We start from the raw sequence: 20,041 nt of genomic DNA, 5'->3' as shown, positions 1-20,041 counted from the left end.
GCGGACACGTACATGTGGTTCCGGATTTCTACGACCCGGTGAAGTGAGAATGAAGTTATTCGGCGCATCCGGTTTCGATGAGGTGAGTGGAGCGTCCTGTCAGGAGTTTGTTCATTTAGATTGGACTCATACAAGACGATGCATGTAGGTCACGAAATCCGCGGCTCGTTTTCAACGTTTATTTGAGATGTGTCGGTGTGTGGTGTGAGGTTTGTATACGTTGAAGCCCGCATGATATTCATAAAACACAAAATGACAATAGCCAGTGATCTCATGCTGCAGTGTCCCATTTGCTACTTGTCATCCACACACCGGAGTCTTCCTCTCTGCACGAGCAGACGTGGCAGGACACATATTCTTCTTCTTTTTTCAGTTGCAATACATGTTTAGTGTTCATATAAAAAAATGCCCACAGCTCACCTATAACAATGTAAATTGCAGATTATTTGTTTTGTAATCATCAAAGTAGTATTGTTACTGCCAGTGTTGTTCTCTTATTGTGCCACAGCATTGGTTGTTTTGTTTTGTTGCAGCAGAACAGCAACAACAAGGCATTCTCAGAAATCCAGGCAGGTAAATCCACATGGAGCAGCCTATGCCATTTTAAAAGGCAAACTACAACAACAAACTGTGTTATTGATACAGTTTATTTGTGATGTTCACACCTTCCCTCTAGCTGAACGACATGACACCATTTTCATTTCATCTAGTCTCAGCTGATATCGACTAGATGTCAAAGATGAATCATTTGTCTGTATTAGAACTTTCTGTATAAACTGCGTGCGCCCATCAGATCTCTCAGTTCTGTAAAATCGTATTAACACTAATTAGGATTGAATGAAGGGAAGTTGTCATCATCGATCATCATCTGTGCTCAATTAGCTCCAGAGATAATGATGTAACACATATATAGGCTACAGTGCATACTATGGTCACTGTTGTATTAGTTGTATCAATAAATACAGTTTGTCACTGAACACTTTATGACATTGTGTTTTGCATGATATTTGACAAAATACAGTTCATATTATAATATAAAATGTATCTAGTCAACTATCATGCAGAGGCTGATTCGTTCCAGGCCATGAAATGAAGGAGAGCAGATGCTGACTGTGGGTGGTGTCACACATGTAGTGCGAGTTATAATTCATCTGAGACCAGCTGTCCATCGCACACTGTGTCCCATTCACCACAGGCCATCGCTGTCTCCTTCCCAGGGACTTTTGTTTTTTGGAACAATAGATTGAGCTGATGTTACTTTACCTAAACCAGTAGACCTATGAAAGGGGACACATCATGATAATGTCACTCGTTCAGTGCTTGTGCACATAGAACTGGGAAGTGCCAACCGACACACAAACAATAATAATAAGATAATAATAAGACAGTCAGTTTTTTCATGGGCTGCAGAAAACATTTGATTTGACAACTTCCTATGTCCCATGCAGGCTCATTCCAAGATACCGCGACTGAGTATCTCCACCCCCGGCTGGAGTACTAAGACCTTTACAAAGGAGACGTCACACGTCATGTGATTGGGGTACAACAGTCAAATTAAATCCAAAAAGTCACGTCTATGTTCTGTCAGGCCGAGCGGAACCGAAGAGTACCTGAGGGGTCGCCATCTTTTATTTATAGCGCAACCTTCACTAACCCTCTAACAACGCCGCTCCAATCACACTGCGCATTTGTCCCAGTCTGCCGGTCCAGACCTCGTCACTGCAGCCTTCATTTATTTCAATAGGCTTTGTGCGCCATATTTTCAGAGCATACTGGGCTTTTGGTTAAGGGGGCTTAAAGAGACAGGTGTTGAAACGGAGCGTTTCAGACAGCGGATGTATCCGGGTATATTCAGAGTATGAGTTTGTTTTTTTACATAAAAGCTTGCAAACATGTAGAATGACCCATAAATTAATCATATGTCCCCTTTAATGTTATGTGCTTAGTAAGAAAATAATAGTTCATCTTACTTATCCAGATATTGAGAGAGGGCGAGTGCAATCACTGGCACCGACAACTCAATGGCAACTCAATGGCACCTCAGTGGCAAGTCTGTGGCAAGTGCATAGATAATGTATTTTTTTAGACTTACTTACAATATGCAATACGATATTGCTGTACAATACTGCTGTACTATATTGAATATTGTTTTGCTACTACTACGTTTCACTTCGTAATATATAACACTTATATACCATGATATGTATAATGTACCCGCCTTTCTTTAATAATAAAAAATATATAATTAATTTTTTTACCATGTCATACTGTTATACCTCCATGAAATTCTCCTTTGAGGAGATGCCACTGTTAGTCTAAAGTTTAAGCACTGGCACTCAGTGACACTTGCCAGCAGTTGCCAGCAGATGCCGCAGCTAGTCAAAAAGTGCCACTACTAGTCAAAAAGTGTCACAGCTAGTCAAAAAGTGCCAGCAGACGGAGGGTCGGCCAGGCGCGTCTGCGGCATGTCTGCGCAGTGACGAGTCTGCGACGACTCAGTGACGTTGTTGTTGACGTTCGACCTGCTAAGCTGAGAGGAACACGCTGTATGTGTTGGTGGATGCCCAATAAAGGGAGGATTAATAACGTCGTCCCGTCTCCGTGTCATCAGTGCCATAACGTCCGAGACGTTACAATATCATGGTATATAAGTGTAATAGATTACGAAGTGAAACGTAGTAGTAGCAAAACAATATTAAATATAGTACAGCAGTAATGTACAGCACTATCTTATTGCATATTGTCAGTAGTGTCTAAAAGACACTAATTAATATATATATATATATATTAATTAGTGTCTTTTTTATATATATATACACACACATCCATCTGTGTATCTAGCTATTTTAGCTATCTATCTAGCTAAACCGCAGCTCCTCCATTGTGTGATCATGAAAGTGATTTCTTCCGCTGTCCGGGCACTTCAGTGGAGCTTGTCACTGAGTCGTCGCAGACTCGTCACTGCGCAGACATGCCGCAGACGCGCCTGGCCGACCCTCCGTCTGCTGGCACTTTTGACTCGCTGTGGCACTTTTTGACTAGTAGTGGCACTTTTTGACTAGTAGTGGCATCTGCTGGCAACTGCTGGCATCTGCTGGCAAGTGCCACTGAAGTTGCGGCACCTGCTGGCAAGTGCTGGCAAGTGCCACTGAGTAGCTGCAGCACCTGCTGGCAAGTGCCACTGAGTGCCAGCGTCGCTAGGGGGATCTCGCCCCTACTGCAGATATTTGTGTGATAAGGATTTGAGACTGCAATTTGAGTTTTTCAGCATACACAAATACATTTACACAGACAAGGTGTTCACCTGTGTTTAGGTGGAGGAATGAAGGGAGAGCCATGATGCAGCAGCAAGTTGGGGCCAAACCCCGGCGCCAAGTCTTCCGGGGAGCCGGTTACCTGTATCACGCTCAGTCCTCCTCCCGCCTTTCCACGACAGAGGAGCTTTTCTTAGATGCTGCAGAATATGGCAACGCTCCCGAAGTGAGGCGGGTATTAGAGGAGCTGCCAGAGCTCAACGTCAACTGTGTGAACTACATGGGCCAGAATGCGCTGCAGCTGGCGGTTGCCAATGAGCATTTAGAGGTGACTAAGCTCTTACTGAGGACGAAGGACCTCTCCAGAATAGGAGATGCCTTGCTGTTAGCCATCAGCAAAGGCTACATCCGTATAGTGGACGCCATACTGAGCCATCAGGCCTTCGCGAACGGAGAGAGGCTGACCAACAGACCCTGCCAGGCGGACACGCACGACGACTTCTTTGCCTACGACGAGGATGGCACGCGTTTCTCTCAAGACATCACTCCAATCATCCTGGCCTCCCAGTGCCATGAGTATGAAATCGTGCACATTCTTCTGATGAAGGGGTCCCACGTGGAGCGGCCCCATGATTACTTCTGCCAGTGCAAGACCTGCAGCGAGCAGCAGCGGCATGACTCTTTCAGCCACTCACTATCGCGCATTAACGCGTATAAATGTCTGGCCAGTCCGGCATATCTGTCTCTCTCCAACGAAGACCCGGTGATGGCGGCTCTGGAGCTGAGCAACGAGCTTGCAGTACTGGCCAACATCGAGAAGGAGTTCAAGGTACTAAGTTAAATTTACCTTATTTAATACTCAAATTACAGTGGCTGCATGCCATGTTGATTTAAAGGTTGCTGGCTGCAGTGATGCCGGGATGTGAGTTTTGTTTCCGGTGATATTGGTATTCATTAAAGTATATGAATAAGGAGCTAGAGATGTTGCCTTTGTCTGTTGCAGAATGATTATAAGAAACTATCCATGCAGTGCAAAGACTTTGTGGTGGGAGTCCTGGACTTGTGTCGAAACACAGAGGAAGTGAAGGCCATCATAAACGGGGACAGTGAATCATGTCAAAGCTCGGAGACCTTGGGCAGACAAAACCTTATCAGGTTAAAACTTGCAATCAAATATGAAGTTAAAAAGGTAAGCATGTGAGAAAAGCACTTGAATAGAATTGAAGCACTTGTTTTCAGATTTAACGTAATCTATTTTACGTTCTGGGTGTCCTTAAATAACCCTTCTCCCTTGATCTCCCTCTCTATGGCTCTCTCTCACACACACACCTACACACACACACACACACACACACACACACACACACACACACACACACTACTGCTCACGGGCTAGTTTGTGGCACATCCAAACTGCCAACAGCAACTCCTCTCCATCTGGTACGAAAACTTATCGGGACTACGTCAGCAGACCACAGCAGTGAAAAACCTTCTCGTCCTCGGTGTGGCTGCTGGGTTGCCGGTTCTGTCCTTCATATACTGGATAGCACCATCGAGTAAGGTGAGCCGTCCACACTTGAAGGGGATAATCTTGCGCCTTTAATGCGGGCGTCTAATCAGTGTTGATTATTAATCTAGTCGATTGAAAGAGTAAATTCCTAATCACGCACTTGCTACACATGAGTAAGGAATTGGAGTTATAGGTCCTGCAGCCAGCACCTTGATGTGACAGTGACTTAGTTGGTGGTGGGGTAGGGGGCGTGGGGGGCTGCAAGGCTGCCATCTCAGCTCGGGCCTCTCTTTGGCAGCCAGGGGGCGCACACACACAGAACCACCTTGGTTTAGCTGACTCAGCAAGTTCTCGTTCCAAACTATCCTTTCTGGACCCCTTGGCCTCACTTTTCGATCAAAGAAAAGTTGTTCCGCTGGCAACCAAACCACTTAGAAAAACGTTGTGGCTGGCCTTAATATAACTACGTGCCACAAGTAAAAACTTAAACGACGTAACAGAAGTACGAGTTAATTACAATCACGTTTACTTTGGGACACGAACACTCGCCTACTGGTTGTTTGTTTGACCCAACCTTCAACCACAGAGTTAATGGTTCGATCCACGGTTTCTCTTTTTGCACTTTTTTGCAGCTTGTTGTGAAACTGCAAGGATAATGAAGCTATCCTTCTGCCAAGTTGTGTACAGATTTCATTAGCCGCTAGCTCTCAGAGCCATGTCTCATCTTCTGATTGGTTTTAAAGAAGTCTGTCCCAAGTTGTGATTCATCTCTCACGGTGTGCAAAGCTGTAATGCTCGTCAGAGGCTGTACCCATACAATGTGAAATAAATTCAGTGCAGCTCAAAACAATGTTTGTTCTGTTTGCCGCTCACTGACTTCTCCATCAGGTAGGGAAGCTGATGTGTGGACCTTTCCTGAAGTTCGTGGCCCATGCGGCCTCCTTCATGATGTTCCTTTGCCTGCTGGTCCTGAACGCGGCGGACCGTTTCGGGGGAACATCGCTGCTGCCCAACATGACCATCCACGATCACCCCTCACAGCTGTTTCGTATGAAGACCACCCCCTTCACCTGGATGGAGATTCTCATCATATCCTGGGTCATAGGTCATGAGTGCAAAAACTTCTCCCCATTCTGTCACAACAACTAGCTGTCCAAAGCTTTTCTATGACATGAGGAAATCTCTCTCGTTATGTTAAGTTATTCCTCTCCCGTCTTTCTGACACACCCACACTACAGTTACACCACTTGGCTCTGCGCTCAGGGTCAAGGATACAGCACGACATTGATGCGGTCTATATCTCCAAACATATATCATGCACGGAAATTGGCCCTCATAGATACTTATGTATTCCCACCGCGTTTGACAGAATACATCAGACCGCTGATGACTTTCCATAGATGGAAATAAATGGCACGGTGACACTTTCACTTATCTCTGCAGGAGAGACTTTGGAGCTATTTATCACGCTCGCTTTGCCAGTGTACAGCGGCAGTACCTTGTATGTGATTTGACTCACAATTCATGTTATCATCCACATTTTTTCTTTTGTTTATTCCTACAGGAAAGATCTGGGAAGAATGTAAAGAAATTTGGTCGCAGGACTTCCGGGAATACATCTCAGAACTCTGGAACCTTCTTGACTTTAGTATTTTGGCCATTTTCATGACCTCTTTCATTGCCAGATTAATGGCTTTCTGGCATGCATATTCTGCCCAGTGTTATGTTGACAAGCATCACACTGACCTGTCCAGCATGAACTTGCCCTCTGAGATACAGTACTTCCAGTTGGGTAAGTGTCAACTCAAGAATACATTATAAGGTGTCGTGTTTCAGGAGATTGTTTTACGATACGTGTCAAACTAACCTTATATTTGTATTAAAGAGGATTTCTTGGTTCATACTTCAATGTTAGGTTGCATCAGTGTTACACTTTTTAAGTATTCATTTCACCCCCATAATAATTAGGCAAAGAACAAAACAAATAATAATACTTCTTCTGCCAAGTTGTGAATGGTATCATCACAACCTTTTCTGGCTACTTGATTTTCTGGCTAAATCATCATCTAAATACACAGGCTGAATGATATTCTCTGGACGAGTTCTTAAGGCGGGTGGTGGTCTAAATGGAGGGAAAGTTTACAGCATGAAAAGCGTCACATTCACCATCCGTCTGTTTTCAGCCCGAATCAACTGGATGCCCTCTGACCCGCAGCTTATTTCTGAGGGCCTCTACGCAATTGCAGTTGTGCTCAGTTTCTCCCGCATTGCATACATCCTGCCCGCCAACGAGAGCTTCGGGCCATTGCAGATCTCTCTGGGAAGAACAGTGAAAGACATCTTTAAGTTCATGGTGATTTTCATAACGGTTTTCGTGGCTTTCATGGTGGGAATGTTCAATCTGTACTCGTACTACCTCGGAGCCAAGCACAACAACGCCTTCACTACGTGAGTGTGGCCTACAGACTGTTGCCTGAAAAAGCTTTGAAATTGTGCCTTTGGATACAATGTGTGTCGAATGAATGTGACGTAATCGGTTGCACTACACATATTTCATTCTCTATTCCTCCAGACTCGAAGAGAGTTTTAAAACTTTGTTTTGGGCCATCTTCGGCTTGTCGGAAGTGAAATCAGTGGTCATTAACATCGACCATAAATTCATTGAGAATATTGGCTATGTTCTGTATGGGGTGTACAACATCATCATGGTGATCGTCTTGCTCAACATGCTCATTGCCATGTTCAACAGCTCCTTCCAGGAAATAGAGGTACGTCTCAACAATCCATAAATAAGTGTGTATTTTTGTGACTCGTATAATAGTAGTGACGATAATGACTGTTTTATTCTCGGACCATAATAATAATAATATTTTAAATGTCAACAGATGTTATAGATGCAATAGTAGTGCAGATTTATTGGTTAAGTGTGGATTAGAAGATGGATGTTGCGCAATAGAAATGCAATCTGCCAAATTCCTGTCCCTCGACAAATGTTTTCCTTTGGCTCTTCCCCCATGCTTACCGTCTCCTCTCTGTGGGTGCAGGACCACGCTGATGTTGAGTGGAAGTTTGCCAGAGCAAAGCTGTGGTTCTCGTACTTTGAGCCTGGTGGCACACTGCCCGTCCCCTTCAACCTGGTCCCCAGCCCCACGTCTGTCATCTCCCTCTTGATGGGGATCAGGGAATTCCTCTGGGATGTACCTGAAGGCAAAAGCCGAGACAATTCAAACGATGAGACGGAGCTCAACAAGGTGAGGCATCCGCTGCTGACACGGATGATAATTCATGCAATGACATGACTAAAATCTTTTTGCAGGATACAGATGCAAGGCTAGAGAAATTAGTAATTTGTCTATTTAAGAATATCTATGTTCTCTGATACAGGTCTACATGGCCCTCTTGTGTTACATTTAAACGTTGCATATGTGAGTGTTCATTGAAAGCCTGATTTAAAGGTGTCTTTTCTCTTTGTTGTTGTTGTTGTTGTTTCTCATCTTAGCTGAGGCAACAGGAAGATCTGAGTGTGGAAGCATCACTTTGTCCAACCCGTCACCAAGTAAAGCCATTTTTCCCTAATGATGAGGAACCTGTTAATAACTGTAGAAACATTAAAAAAAGATAATGCAGTGTTAGTACATTATTGTATTCCTTGTATCTTGAGGATACATTGAGGTACTAACACAAGAGTTGCTGTATTTCCGGTTAAGCGACAATACAATCAGTAAAAAAGATATTTAATAATCAAACATGCTCATTAAAAAACTTGGCAGCTGTCTTTTCCCCTTAACCTACTCTACATTTTAGGAACCATTATCTCATCCAGTTAAGACTGAAATCCTGTGTTCCTAATCACAGAATATAATGAACCGCCTCATCAAAAGATTCATTCTAAAAGCCCAGAGAGATAAACACAATGATGAAATTAATGAAGGTGAGTTCAACAGATTTTGTGGATGAAGTGCTTTTCTTATCACCGAATTACATGACGATTTATTTGACTTACAGGTGAACTGAAGGAGATCAAACAAGACATCTCCAGCCTCCGCTATGAGCTTCTGGAGAGGGCGAACCACGACATGGAGACGCTGGCAAAGCTCATTAGCCAACTGGGAGAAGTCATGCACGCTCGCCAGAGAGAAGATAAGAAGAATGAGCTGGCTACACTTTTTTGATGACTTAAAAAAGAAAAGAAAGATTTGAGATGTATTTACATGACACACTGCACTCCTCTCATTAATGAGGAATTCAGTAGAAGTCAAAGGGCCGTTAGCCACAGACACGTTTTTGGACACAAGCACCTGATGAAAATGTATATTATATCCACCCCCCCCCCCCCCCCCTCTCCATCCCTGAGAGTATAGTGTATCTACCCTAGAAGAGAATTATCTTTGTCCCTGTATCTGTATAGTTAATAAAATGGTGGCACTACTGGATTTTTAAAATCGGGTTCCCATACTATGCACTAAAGACTGCTAACATATGACGGTGCTGCCTGTGACCAGCTGTTTGTGTGGCTTGCTTTTGAGGCGATCTTTTTCCATCTGGAGTAGAGAAGCTGATTAAATAAATATACATACAAAAGAAGCATATGTTTGGATGCGTCAGGCTTGTAACAGAAATAAATGAAGGCATGTTGATAATTACTGCCCTCAGAAAACTCAAGTTATATATAGGAGGTAGCTTGTAACCCATCAACAAGATTGGTTTTAATTTTTCCAACAGGACATTAACTTTTAGTTGTTTTAAAAAAATGTTTAGAATCACTTAAGCATAATATAGTTGAAGTGTGTTGATTATCCTCAAGTCATGGAGTGCCGAGGTTTTATGGGTTTAAAAAAAAACATTGCAACAGATGGTTGTCTCTCTCCCTCTCTCTCTCTCCCCCGCTCTCTCCCTCTCTCTCCCTTCCTGTGAGGCAAGACAAATGTCTGAGTACAGTCTGACCTGTCAGAGAGCCAAATACCTCCATCTACGGTCGGGCCAGGAGTGCAAAAGACAAAACCACACTGACATTCCTAAACAGAGATACTGTGAATCATTTATATGGAGGCAGAGAGCCGTTATTTAAATAGCTCCACTGAAAAAATAACCATACAATTACTATAGAAGATGAACATCGAGGGCCCAGATATATGCCCAGATTCCGTCAGTCTGCCCCAGGGCAGCTGTGGCTACTGATGTAGCTTACCACCACCGGTATGACTGTGTGTGTGTGTGACTACTGGACTCTGTAAAGCGACTTCGGGTGCCTTGAGAAGCGCTATATAAAATAAATGATTATTATTATTATTATTATATGCAGAATTTGATGGGGGTTGCAGAAGATTTGAAGTGTGGTGGTCACCATGAGCCATGGGCGTCACATTCACAGATTATAAGCATGTCTGAAACATAGGCCGTTACTGCATTTCAAGAACACATCCTAAAGATTTGAATATGAAACAGTTATCCAGGACTTACGTCAGGCCACAGCATGAGAAACCCCTCCGATGTTGTCGGACGACTGACGTAGGTCGTAAATAGGGCCAAGGCCTATGTGTGCATCATAGCGACGTGAATCAGCAACATCCACACTCGGCTGATTAACTCGAAAAGTAATCAGCTGAGTTATCCAACCGAGATAGCGGAAATATGAATTTAACTTAGGTGGTGAGATGGCCAAAGGTGTTTGAGAAGTGTAGAGGATCATGATACAGAAGATGGATTGGGAAATAGTCTTTATTTTATCAAAGGCTATTCATGTGCATTTGGTCAATTTATCAGAATTATTATTTTGTTTAAATCTCCAATAAAGCTCTTAAACTGAGAACTTTAGAAGCAACTTCTTCATGGCACATCATTCGAAAATCCTAAATAAACTCCAACCCCCCTCCCACGACAGATCCAATACGAAGACCTTCTGTCAAAGCGCTCCATAATCAGGCCCTCTCCGACCTCACCGAGCTGCTCCACCACCACGCTCCATCCCGTCGGCTCCGCTCCTCTGATAGCAACCTGCTAATCCAACCCACATGGGACGAGCACCCGCCACAGGGTGACAGAGACATATCTATATCTGACCCCTCCCTCCGGAACTCTCACCAAATTTATCAGAGACAGCACTGACCTGTCCATTTTCAAATCTCAAACAAAAAGCCACCTCTTCAGAACTGCTTTTAATTTGTGATTTTGAGCTCTGTGTTTTTATTGTCTCTAGCTCTTTTATGATATGATCTTTTTGGTAATAATTTTAAAAAGATGCGAATTGGCAACTATTTGAAATGGAAACATAAATAATGTTTGTTCTTAAGAATTACATTTCTAATTTCATTGTCTTAACGTGGGCCTAATTGAACGGCTCGCTGTCACTTAGATTAGAAGATGTCCCAAAGTGGGAAATAAATCGTCAAAAGCACAACAGAAATACATTTTCTCCTCTGATTCTCTAATCGGTCCTCTTGTGATGGCTGAAATAGATATTACTCATAATAATAAATAAAATATATAATTATTATAATATAATATACATTTATAATATATATACACTACCGTTCAAAAGTTTGGGGTCACTTAAAATTTCTTTATTTTTCAAAGAAAAGCACTGTTTTTTCAATAAAGATAACATTAATCAAAAATACACACTATACATTGTTAATGTGGTAAATGACTATTCTAGGTGGAAACGTCTGGTTTCAAATGAAATATCTCCATAGGTGTATAGAGGCCCATTTCCATCAACTATCACTCCAGTGTTCTAATGGTACATTGTGTTCAGACTAATATCTGATTAGAAAACCCTTGTGCAATTATGTTAGCACAGCTGAAAACAGTTATGCTGGTGATATAAGCTATACAACTGGCCTTCCTTTGAGCTTGAAGTTTGAAGAACAAAATTAATACTTCAAATATTAATCATTATTTCTAACCTTGTCAATGTCTTGACTATATTTTCTATTCAATTTTCAATTCATTTGATAAATAAAAGTGAGTTTTCATGGAAGACACGAAATTGTCTGGATGACCACAAACTTTTGAACAGTAGTGTATATATATATAATATACATATACAATATATAGAATATAAATAAAATATAGCTAGATCTTTTAATATATATAGTATATATATTATAATATAATATAGCGGTCTACCCGCTAAGGCCATCCGACCTCTGCAGCTCGTCCAGAATGAAGCAGCTCGACTGGTCTTCAGTCTCCCGAAATTCACCCACACCACTCCGCTCCTCCGCTCTCTCCACTGGTTACCGGTGGCTGCTCGCATCCGCTTCAAAACACTGGTTCTGGCGTACCGTGCTCTGAACGGATCGGGCCCCGTCTACATCCGGGATATGGTCACACCGTACACCCCGGCACGGTCGCTCCGCTCGGCAACAGCCAATCGACTTGTGACTCCTGCACCTCGAGCTAACCACTCGAAATCTAGACTGTTTGCTGTCCTGGCTCCTCAGTGGTGGAATGAGCTCCCCACTGACATCAGGACAGCAGAAAGTCTCTACATCTTCCGCCGGAGACTGAAAACACACCTTTTCCGACTATATCTGGATTAAAACACAGATTAGCACTTCAGTGGCACTTAAATAGCTCTTATTGTGGTACTTTAGTAGTTCGACTATGTTGAGGAAATGTTACTTCCTGTATTCTTGTTGTTCTTAGTTTGTACTCTAGGTTGAAATGCACTTATTGTAAGTTGCTTTGGATAAAAGCGTCTGCTAAATGACATGTAATGTAATGTAATACATATATAATATTTATTTATTTATATATATTGTGTATGTATATATGTAAATATATATATATTATATATATAAATATATCTATATATACATACTAATAATGACAACATATGAGTCTTGACCCTGAGCAGGGCTGGTATAGAATGACTGAGTGTTGAAATGATTATTAACTTTGTGAAATAATTGTGGTGTTATCTTTCAAGAGGAAACTCGTCTCCAATACTTTCTCACTGTGGTCATGTGTCTCCATCATGAGCAGTAGGGTGGAGACTGCGGCCCTATAGGCATTGGAGTGACGCCCTCTCCTCATTGGCTGCCTATGTTACTGTCGGTCTGCTGCCCCTTCATACATCTGTGGAGGGGCTGCGCACTGATTCTTCCCCTTGGCATCCTTCGGAGGATTGGTCGTGTGGTCTGAATGAGGACGGCTATTGGAAGTCTGTGAAAGTGGAATAGAGCAGCCAGTCTGCGCTGAAACATGAAGCCAACCATCAGAACAACTTGTCATTTACTTCAACATGCCAAGTGTATCTTCTGAAAGAGTTCCTAACCGCGCACTTTTTAAACCTCGCCATAAACACGCAGGCTAAAACTATAACTTGTCTTCTCTGTCCCGGACATGTGAACGAGAGACGTAGTCACAACTTTTCTCTCGGCCGGGAGGAGGCTTACCGGAAAGACTCCGAGCAGCCACTGTTTATCCGGCCGCGTCCAGCCTCCGGGGCGCACTCCAGTCTCTGTTGCGCACACAATGGAAAACAAAACAAGCGGAAGGATGAGCGCCATCAGCACCTCGCTCGCCGACTCCACCGACAAGAGAGTAAGTGACTTGATTGAAGCTAGCTTCATGAATGATAAACTACCAAACGAGTCACAGCCTCTGACTCGCATGTCCTCCGCCGCGCGTAATTTTGGAAACGTCGGCGCACTGTTCCACGGCTTTAATTCGAGCGGCGACGGCGCGGTTTTCAAAGACTGCGCAGTGCTCGATGCTTCTTCACCCGCCGTAAAACAGTTCTACGACCGCGGCGCCGAGTATCTGAAGTGTGACGCTGTGTCGTGGGAGGATTTTGCAAAAGTTCAGAGGACGAACGTGGCCAGGTCCGAAAGTTTAAGCCTCTCCTCGGCCACCGGAGCGTTTAAGTTCATCAAAGACGAAAAGGAGCCCTCTGTGATTATGGACACCCCGTGTCCCAACTTCGACCCGTCGTCAGCGATGCCGGCCATCGACACCTGCTGCGACACCGACCGGAAGCTGGTGCTGACCGACGGGGAGTCGACCGGCTTCACGCCGGCTGCGGCGGGATCTCCGAACTTCTTGCTCGAGCTGAACCAGGTGGAGCAGCTCCCGGCGCTCAGCCAGGTGAGGACCGACTCCAGGAGCTGCCTGTCCGGGAAGGCTGTCGTCGGTTTTGACGCCGACACGAACACAGGCCAGCAGCTGACGGCGTACAAGAGCGAAGCCCCGCGCTGGCAGACGCAGACGTCTCCGGCCGAGCCTCAGTACTGGTGCCAGTCCGCGGGGGGGACCGAGGAGCTGTTCGCGCACGGCAGCTTCGAAGGGTTCCAGACTCCGGCCCTGACGCACAGGAACCCGTCCCCTTACTCCGCCTTCCCCGGGTAACTACTCCATGAATGTACATGTGATGTTCCATCAACACAGATCACCCACGGGTGACCCACGCTGCTATACTTAATATCAGTCTGGTATCAGTTTTATAAGCTTTAAATTCTCCCATAACAAGTCAAGTATTACTGTATTAGTATTGTAGTGTTTTTGTCGTATATGTACTTGGTGTATGACTGTTACAGTAAATCTACATATCAATAAGTTTAAATGAAGGTTTGAGATCAGGATGTTCTGCAATATATATTCTGGAGTCTAAATGAATGCAGTTTAGTATGAATGTAGCTTCATGACTTTACCAACATATATGTTGATGTTTATGTTTATGTTTATGTCCCAGCATGCCACCTCAGAGGCTGTGTGTGATCTGTGGCGATGAGGCGTCTGGTTGCCACTACGGAGTTTTAACCTGCGGGAGCTGCAAAGTCTTCTTCAAGAGAGCAGTGGAAGGTGAGAGAAGAAAGCTCATGGAAATGTTATGTTCCATCTATTAAATCATTTAAGGTAATGTTGTTTGAACTACTAAACATTTCAAGCTCACATTCAAAGTTTTCTGTTCTGTTCTAGTTGTACGATTGTCTCAGCAACATGTGTACCGTATTGGGATTATAATGAAAGGGAATAAACACATTAGCAGAAGATAGTTTAACTGCTTTCTTTCCAGAACACATTTAATTATTTTCAGTTGCCTTTTAACATCTGGCCAGCGATCAAACATTCCAGTTTTATTAGCCAGGCCCTTTTATTTTTTGCCTTACTCCAATCTACACTGCGGGACAGTGTTTCTTTTCTGTTACGCATATCTGAGTCTGTTATTGCATGTGTACAGTATAATTTAGTAAACTAAAAGATAAAAAGGAATACAAAATAAATAATATTAATCTCTAATGTCCACTATCACACGTCTACAGTAAAGGCTGCATCAGAGGAGTTACCACATTACATGTGACTGACCTTCTATGGCAGTTAATAAAGGTCATTAGCAACAGTATCACATGAACCAGCGTTCACTGTGTTCTTCAGATCGGACTTGTTTTTCTCGTTATCTCGCAGATAGAGAAGAGTCACGATGTCTCACCACGGCCGTGTCACTGTGTCCTCGCAGCCTGACTTTTATTGAATTTCCCTCTTCAGATCTCTCATCAGAGCGCTGCCTCGGTGCCGATGCCCCGTTCATCAATCGAGAGCCCTTCAACACCGCTCTTGTTACGCGCCTCCTCCGCGATGTATAATTGAGAATTAAGCCCTCGTTAAAATGAGGTGCGTTTGTCTCGTCCTCTGTTTCCGATCCACAGGCCATCACAGCTACCTCTGCGCTGGGCGGAATGACTGCATTGTGGACAAAATTCGGCGGAAGAATTGCCCCGCCTGCCGCCTCCGAAAGTGCTACCAAGCGGGAATGATGCTCGGAGGTAGTAACCCCTCGGTCGGATTGCCTTTTGCACGCCGACATGCAGCCAATGCACACACACACACACATGCAGAAGTTAAACCGGTTGGTTATGCAACACCGGCTCTTTCGCAATTAGCATCAAGTTGTATTTAAACATGATCCTTTCTCACATTTGTTATCGACTTGGCATAGATGGAGAAAAAAAAGAAAAGCTGTGCGATTCGTTATCATCCGATTTAACCGAGCCTTGCACTCATGTCACAGGCAGGAAGCTGAAGCGTTTCGGGGCCTTGAAGGCCTTGGGTTTCGACCCGTCCCTGATGTTCCAGTCTCACTTGGCCATGTCTGGCGACAACCAGGCCTTGACCTCCATGTCTTGCGTACCGGGCATCCGTGAGGTGCAACTCTCCCAACAGATCCTCAACATCCTGGAAAACATCGAACCGGAGACGGTGTACTCCGGCTACGACAGCAGCCAGTCCGAGGGGCCGCACATTCTGCTCAACAGCCTCAACCGGCTGTGTGAGAAGCAGCTGCTGTGGATCGTCAAGTGGTCCAAGTCCCTGCCAGGTAACGGCGCTCCGCAGCTCAGGGTCAGCACAGCTGTCGTCATGGCGACTCACCGGCAGTACTCGCCGAAGGTCTCAGCCTTAAGCGCCGGCCATAGTTAGAAGGCCGTACTCGTTGATTCAGAGAGAGGTGATTCCATGTAGGAAGCATTTTGTTTGGAACAGGAAATGATAGAAAAAAACTAAAACACAGTTCTGGTAAAGCAATGATGTCATGACAGGTTGTATCTACTATGACATAATATACACGGACTCTAAATAAATAAAGATACATTCTCTTTTCTTCCTTAGGGTTTCGTAATCTTCACATCACTGATCAGATGACCCTCATCCAGTACTCGTGGATGAACCTGATGGTGTTCTCTCTTGGCTGGCGCTCCTTTCAGAACGTCACCAGTGAATATTTGTACTTTGCTCCTGATCTTATTCTCAGTCAGTAAGTCACCGTCACCACACGGGCAGTTACAAGAGTTAAGCTTGTTACTCACAAAGCGGTGGTTTGGGATGAAGAGGCATTTTGTGTTATTTTTTCTTCTTTTCTGTCAGGGAGCAAATGAGGAGATCTCCGATTTACGACCTCTGCCTGGCAATACAGTTCATCCCCCAAGAGTTTTCAAATCTCCAAGTGACCCGTGAGGAATTTCTCTGCATGAAAGCCATCATTTTACTTAACACAGGTGAAAGCCAGAAGCCTTCATCCAGATGACTCACTTTTATGCCAAACCTTGTCATTTGAATTAACCGCCCACCATAGCTGTTGCGAATAGAGACAGTCGGAGCTTTGAAGATTGTACACAATAAAAGGGAGTGTTTCACACGGCGGGCCAGACCGCAACCAGATTTATGTAGCAGCTGCTATCAAGTCCGTTTTACGACGGATAAAATCATTGTTTTTAGCAGCTGTGATTTCAAAAAACGGCCTTTGTTGACTGCTGCATTTACATCGCGTTTGTTGAGCTTTTGTCTACATTTTAAAAGTGTATTAAAAAAAGAATGAAAACCTTTTCACCGATAAGTGTCTTCTCTGTTTTCAGTGCCTTTGGAGGGACTCAAAAGTCAGGCCGCATTTGAAGACATGAGACAAAACTACATCCGGGAGCTGACCAAGGCCATCCACGTCAGGGAGAAGGGCTTGGTGGCGAGCTCACAGCGATTCTTCCACCTCACCAAACTGATGGACGTCATGCACGATGTGCGCCCCCTCCCCCCCCCCCCCCCCTCCCCGACACACACACATCTGAGCACAGCAGCACTGACTCACGTCTTAATCTAACCGCGACTTTAACGAGTGCCAAGATAAACGTTTGTTGTTGTTTTTGCTTCTCTCTTGACAGATTGTGAAAAAGGTCAACTTGTTCTGTCTGACCACCTTCATCCAGGCAGACGCCATGAGGGTTGAGTTTCCAGAGATGATGTCAGAGGTCATTGCCTCCCAGCTTCCCAAGGTCCTGGCTGGCATGGTGAGGCCCCTGGTGTTCCACACCAAGTGATGAAGCCCAGCGCACACGTCAGAAACCGGCGGAGACTTCTTGTGAATTATTTCCCCCACAATTACTGGATTCTTTATAGCCTTCGTCTATTGCAGTCAGTCATTTATACTCTCCCCAATTTCCTGTAATGGTTTTTAAGGGTTAAACAGAATGTCGTCCTTTAAAAATGTGTTCTTCAGGACAGAGCTATCTTGAATATTATAAAGTTAGAAGCACCAATCAATAAATCTCCTCTGTTTAAGTCTGGTGTATCCAAGCGTTTCCATCCTACAGCTCGGGTATAGATGGTACACACTAGCTGATGAAAGTTGAGAATCACTAATTTCTATTTTTGTACTGAAGCTGAACAAAAAAGCATTCTCACCAACCATTTATTCAGGAGACACTGAAACCTGCGACTAATTAAATTACACAATCAGTTACATATTTGATTAAAAACAAGCAAATCTTAATTTTTTTTAATTTCAGAAGGTGAGATTTCAAGTGAGTACAGAAGTTCATAAAAAGGCCCCATTTCACAATAAAATGTCTGGATCAGTCCAAACAAATAATCTCTTTCTCCTCGAAATCAAAATGAATTACAACTAAAACCCGTACACATGTTTTTGAGCTGTACACACGACACAAATAAATGTGATAAATATATAACTTCCCTGGTGGAAGTATTAGAAACGTGTTATTAAGATGTTAAACTGCATCATCTCTCAGTCTAATCTTAGCTTTAAAAAACAAAATAGACCAACCAAAAGCAGAGACAGTTCACGCCCTCACAATATATTCTCACTTCCTGCTTTACATTTTAAACTTCTAGCTGCAGTGAAACTCGCCAACTGGGACAAAGAATTTGGACCACAGGTCGAATGAATCACGCCGTTTATTTAAAGACATGTTTATGCACCGTCAAAATACAGTAGATGATTGCAAGGAAACAAGCAATATATATTTAAAATACCAAAATGTTACATATTTAGGATATGAATATCACTTCCCCTCCAAATTCAGACTGTAAGGGAGTATTACTCCAGCATATATGCTCAGGTCGCCTCGCACTCTTAAAAATGTAAGTACAAAAGAACATCATGATCCTGACATTTGGAGTACATTCTCAGTTTGTAATTACTGCATAGCGTGTGTGTTGTTGATCAGTCTCTATATTTAAAAACGGTTCCTTTTTTCCTGAAATAGTACCACTGAAGTTACCTTCTTTTCAATAATCGTGACCATTGTACCTTGGAAATGTTGTGGCAGAAATTTAAAAAAGAAATATAAAATGATATCGTGACCACTATATAATCTGGTGCCAGTGTACCAGTGAGTACAGTACCACAAGGGACATTAAACTTAACCTCCAGAAAGCATTCATGAGATTATAACAAAAAAACAAAAAAAAGAAATTGTAAAAATATTTGGCACGGCATATATTTGCTGTGATAATTTAAAGTAATAAACAGTTAAACAAAGTAAATATTTTGGATTAACAAGTACAGAAGAAGTCATGAGCACTACTGTCCAGTGCAGTACTGTGTAGCTCACAGGAACGTGAGCCGGTTCAGTGGATGGACAACGATCACAAACATGGACGTTAAGGTGCAAACCCATTCTGCTTCTCTTCATTAGATTCTCATAGATTAGATCAGTGTCACGGTTCAAAAAATCCCATTTTGTTTCAATTACAGCTGATAGAGGATTTTTGTGAAACTGGATTTCCTTTGATGAAAGGAAAGTGTTATGTCGATATAATGAGAATGTTAAAAGATAATATATTTCTGAGAATAAAACTTGTGAAATTAGTTGTGATCATTTCTTGATTCTGGAGGCGAATACTGGGATTTAAAACATCAGTGTGGTCGACGAGTAATATATTTTCACCTGACAATTTGTGAATCTCTGCAGATTCATTTAACATTTCACGATTGAAGTCCTTACAGAAAGGGAGGTACATTATTTGGGATTTATAGAGCTGTCAAAGCAATGACTGCACTGCTTGATACCTGGTGAGACTATGCAGAAACATCAGTTACCAGCAATAATAGAAACATTACAACAATCAGCCACATCGTGTATCGTCTGTTTTCTTCTTTTTCTTCATGGATACCATGAAAACGATGCAATGTTTACCAGCTTGTTAGAGGAAGATGACATAATTCTCAGGGATTAAACCGGTTTTCCCCTCGTATGTTGCTTGGAGCCAGCCGGGTTCAACAGAGGGGTAGACTACGGGACAAAAAGAGAGGACATACTCAAATAGAAGAGAAGCCACAAGTAGACTCTTGATCTGATAAGAACCACTGAGCTGGTATTTAGATCCATTATTTCCAAGACTTAGTGAATCGTGGCATAAAAAAAAGGAAAAAGATGCTATTAGGCGTACAAAATAAACATGGAAAGCTGATTGAAAAGACTCCGGGTCAGCCTGCTCTTTGCGTTCAGACCCTCCGGAGTGGTTCAGCGAGCATGGAAGAAGATCT

The 20,041-nt window shown here is 43.3% G+C and overlaps 3 protein-coding genes across 8 annotated transcripts in view; 2 read left to right on the top strand and 1 right to left on the bottom strand.

The window, feature by feature from the left end:
• Nucleotide 1: 1 nt before the first annotated feature.
• On the top strand, nt 2–9,349 carry trpc6b (transient receptor potential cation channel, subfamily C, member 6b). 3 transcript variants are annotated; one of them, XM_056440294.1, is made up of 14 exons: nt 2–82; nt 534–573; nt 1,449–1,540; nt 3,315–4,083; nt 4,258–4,443; nt 4,651–4,815; nt 5,653–5,869; nt 6,329–6,556; nt 6,948–7,212; nt 7,337–7,532; nt 7,809–8,015; nt 8,264–8,320; nt 8,620–8,695; nt 8,770–9,349. In XM_056440294.1, exons 4-14 carry the CDS (start codon nt 3,337–3,339, stop codon nt 8,934–8,936), a joined length of 2,511 nt encoding a protein of 836 aa, XP_056296269.1. In that variant the 5' UTR covers nt 2–82; nt 534–573; nt 1,449–1,540; nt 3,315–3,336; the 3' UTR covers nt 8,937–9,349. The 3 variants fall into 3 exon arrangements, with proteins under 3 accessions (XP_056296269.1, XP_056296270.1, XP_056296268.1); XM_056440295.1 differs by lacking the exon at nt 1,449–1,540; XM_056440293.1 differs by lacking the exons at nt 534–573; nt 1,449–1,540.
• Nucleotides 9,350–12,941: 3,592 nt separating this feature from the next.
• On the top strand, nt 12,942–19,363 carry pgr (progesterone receptor). Its single transcript, XM_056440297.1, has 8 exons — nt 12,942–14,114; nt 14,462–14,571; nt 15,417–15,533; nt 15,779–16,084; nt 16,375–16,519; nt 16,630–16,760; nt 17,118–17,275; nt 17,418–19,363. Exons 1-8 carry the CDS (start codon nt 13,246–13,248, stop codon nt 17,571–17,573), a joined length of 1,992 nt encoding a protein of 663 aa, XP_056296272.1. The 5' UTR covers nt 12,942–13,245; the 3' UTR covers nt 17,574–19,363.
• LOC130210264 (rho GTPase-activating protein 42) overlaps nt 18,430–20,041 on the bottom strand; it is a 58,335-nt gene continuing 56,723 nt past the window's right edge. For all 4 annotated transcript variants that reach the window (XM_056440289.1, XM_056440290.1, XM_056440291.1 and 1 more), the window contains one exon: nt 18,430–19,787. In XM_056440289.1, coding sequence (XP_056296264.1) covers nt 19,699–19,787 — 89 coding nt within the window. In that variant the 3' untranslated portion in view covers nt 18,430–19,698. The remainder of the gene's footprint in view (nt 19,788–20,041) is intronic.

This window comes from Pseudoliparis swirei, chromosome 20 (genome assembly GCF_029220125.1).
Source record: "Pseudoliparis swirei isolate HS2019 ecotype Mariana Trench chromosome 20, NWPU_hadal_v1, whole genome shotgun sequence".
Taxonomy (NCBI): domain Eukaryota; kingdom Metazoa; phylum Chordata; class Actinopteri; order Perciformes; family Liparidae; genus Pseudoliparis; species Pseudoliparis swirei.
This window is presented reverse-complemented; position numbering and strand designations above follow the sequence as displayed.

Excerpts from the sequence above, each read along its gene's own strand:
- trpc6b (XM_056440293.1), top strand. Across the intron at positions 4,816-5,652 it reads GGATAGCACCATCGAGTAAG|GTAGGGAAGCTGATGTGTGG; the intron begins GTGAGCCGTCCA and ends CTTCTCCATCAG. Across the intron at positions 6,557-6,947 it reads GATACAGTACTTCCAGTTGG|CCCGAATCAACTGGATGCCC; the intron begins GTAAGTGTCAAC and ends GTCTGTTTTCAG.
- pgr (XM_056440297.1), top strand. The coding sequence starts at position 13,246 with ATGGAAAACAAAACAAGCGGAAGGATGAGCGCCATCAGCACCTCGCTC. Across the intron at positions 14,115-14,461 it reads CCTTACTCCGCCTTCCCCGG|CATGCCACCTCAGAGGCTGT; the intron begins GTAACTACTCCA and ends TTTATGTCCCAG. Across the intron at positions 16,085-16,374 it reads GTGGTCCAAGTCCCTGCCAG|GGTTTCGTAATCTTCACATC; the intron begins GTAACGGCGCTC and ends TTTCTTCCTTAG.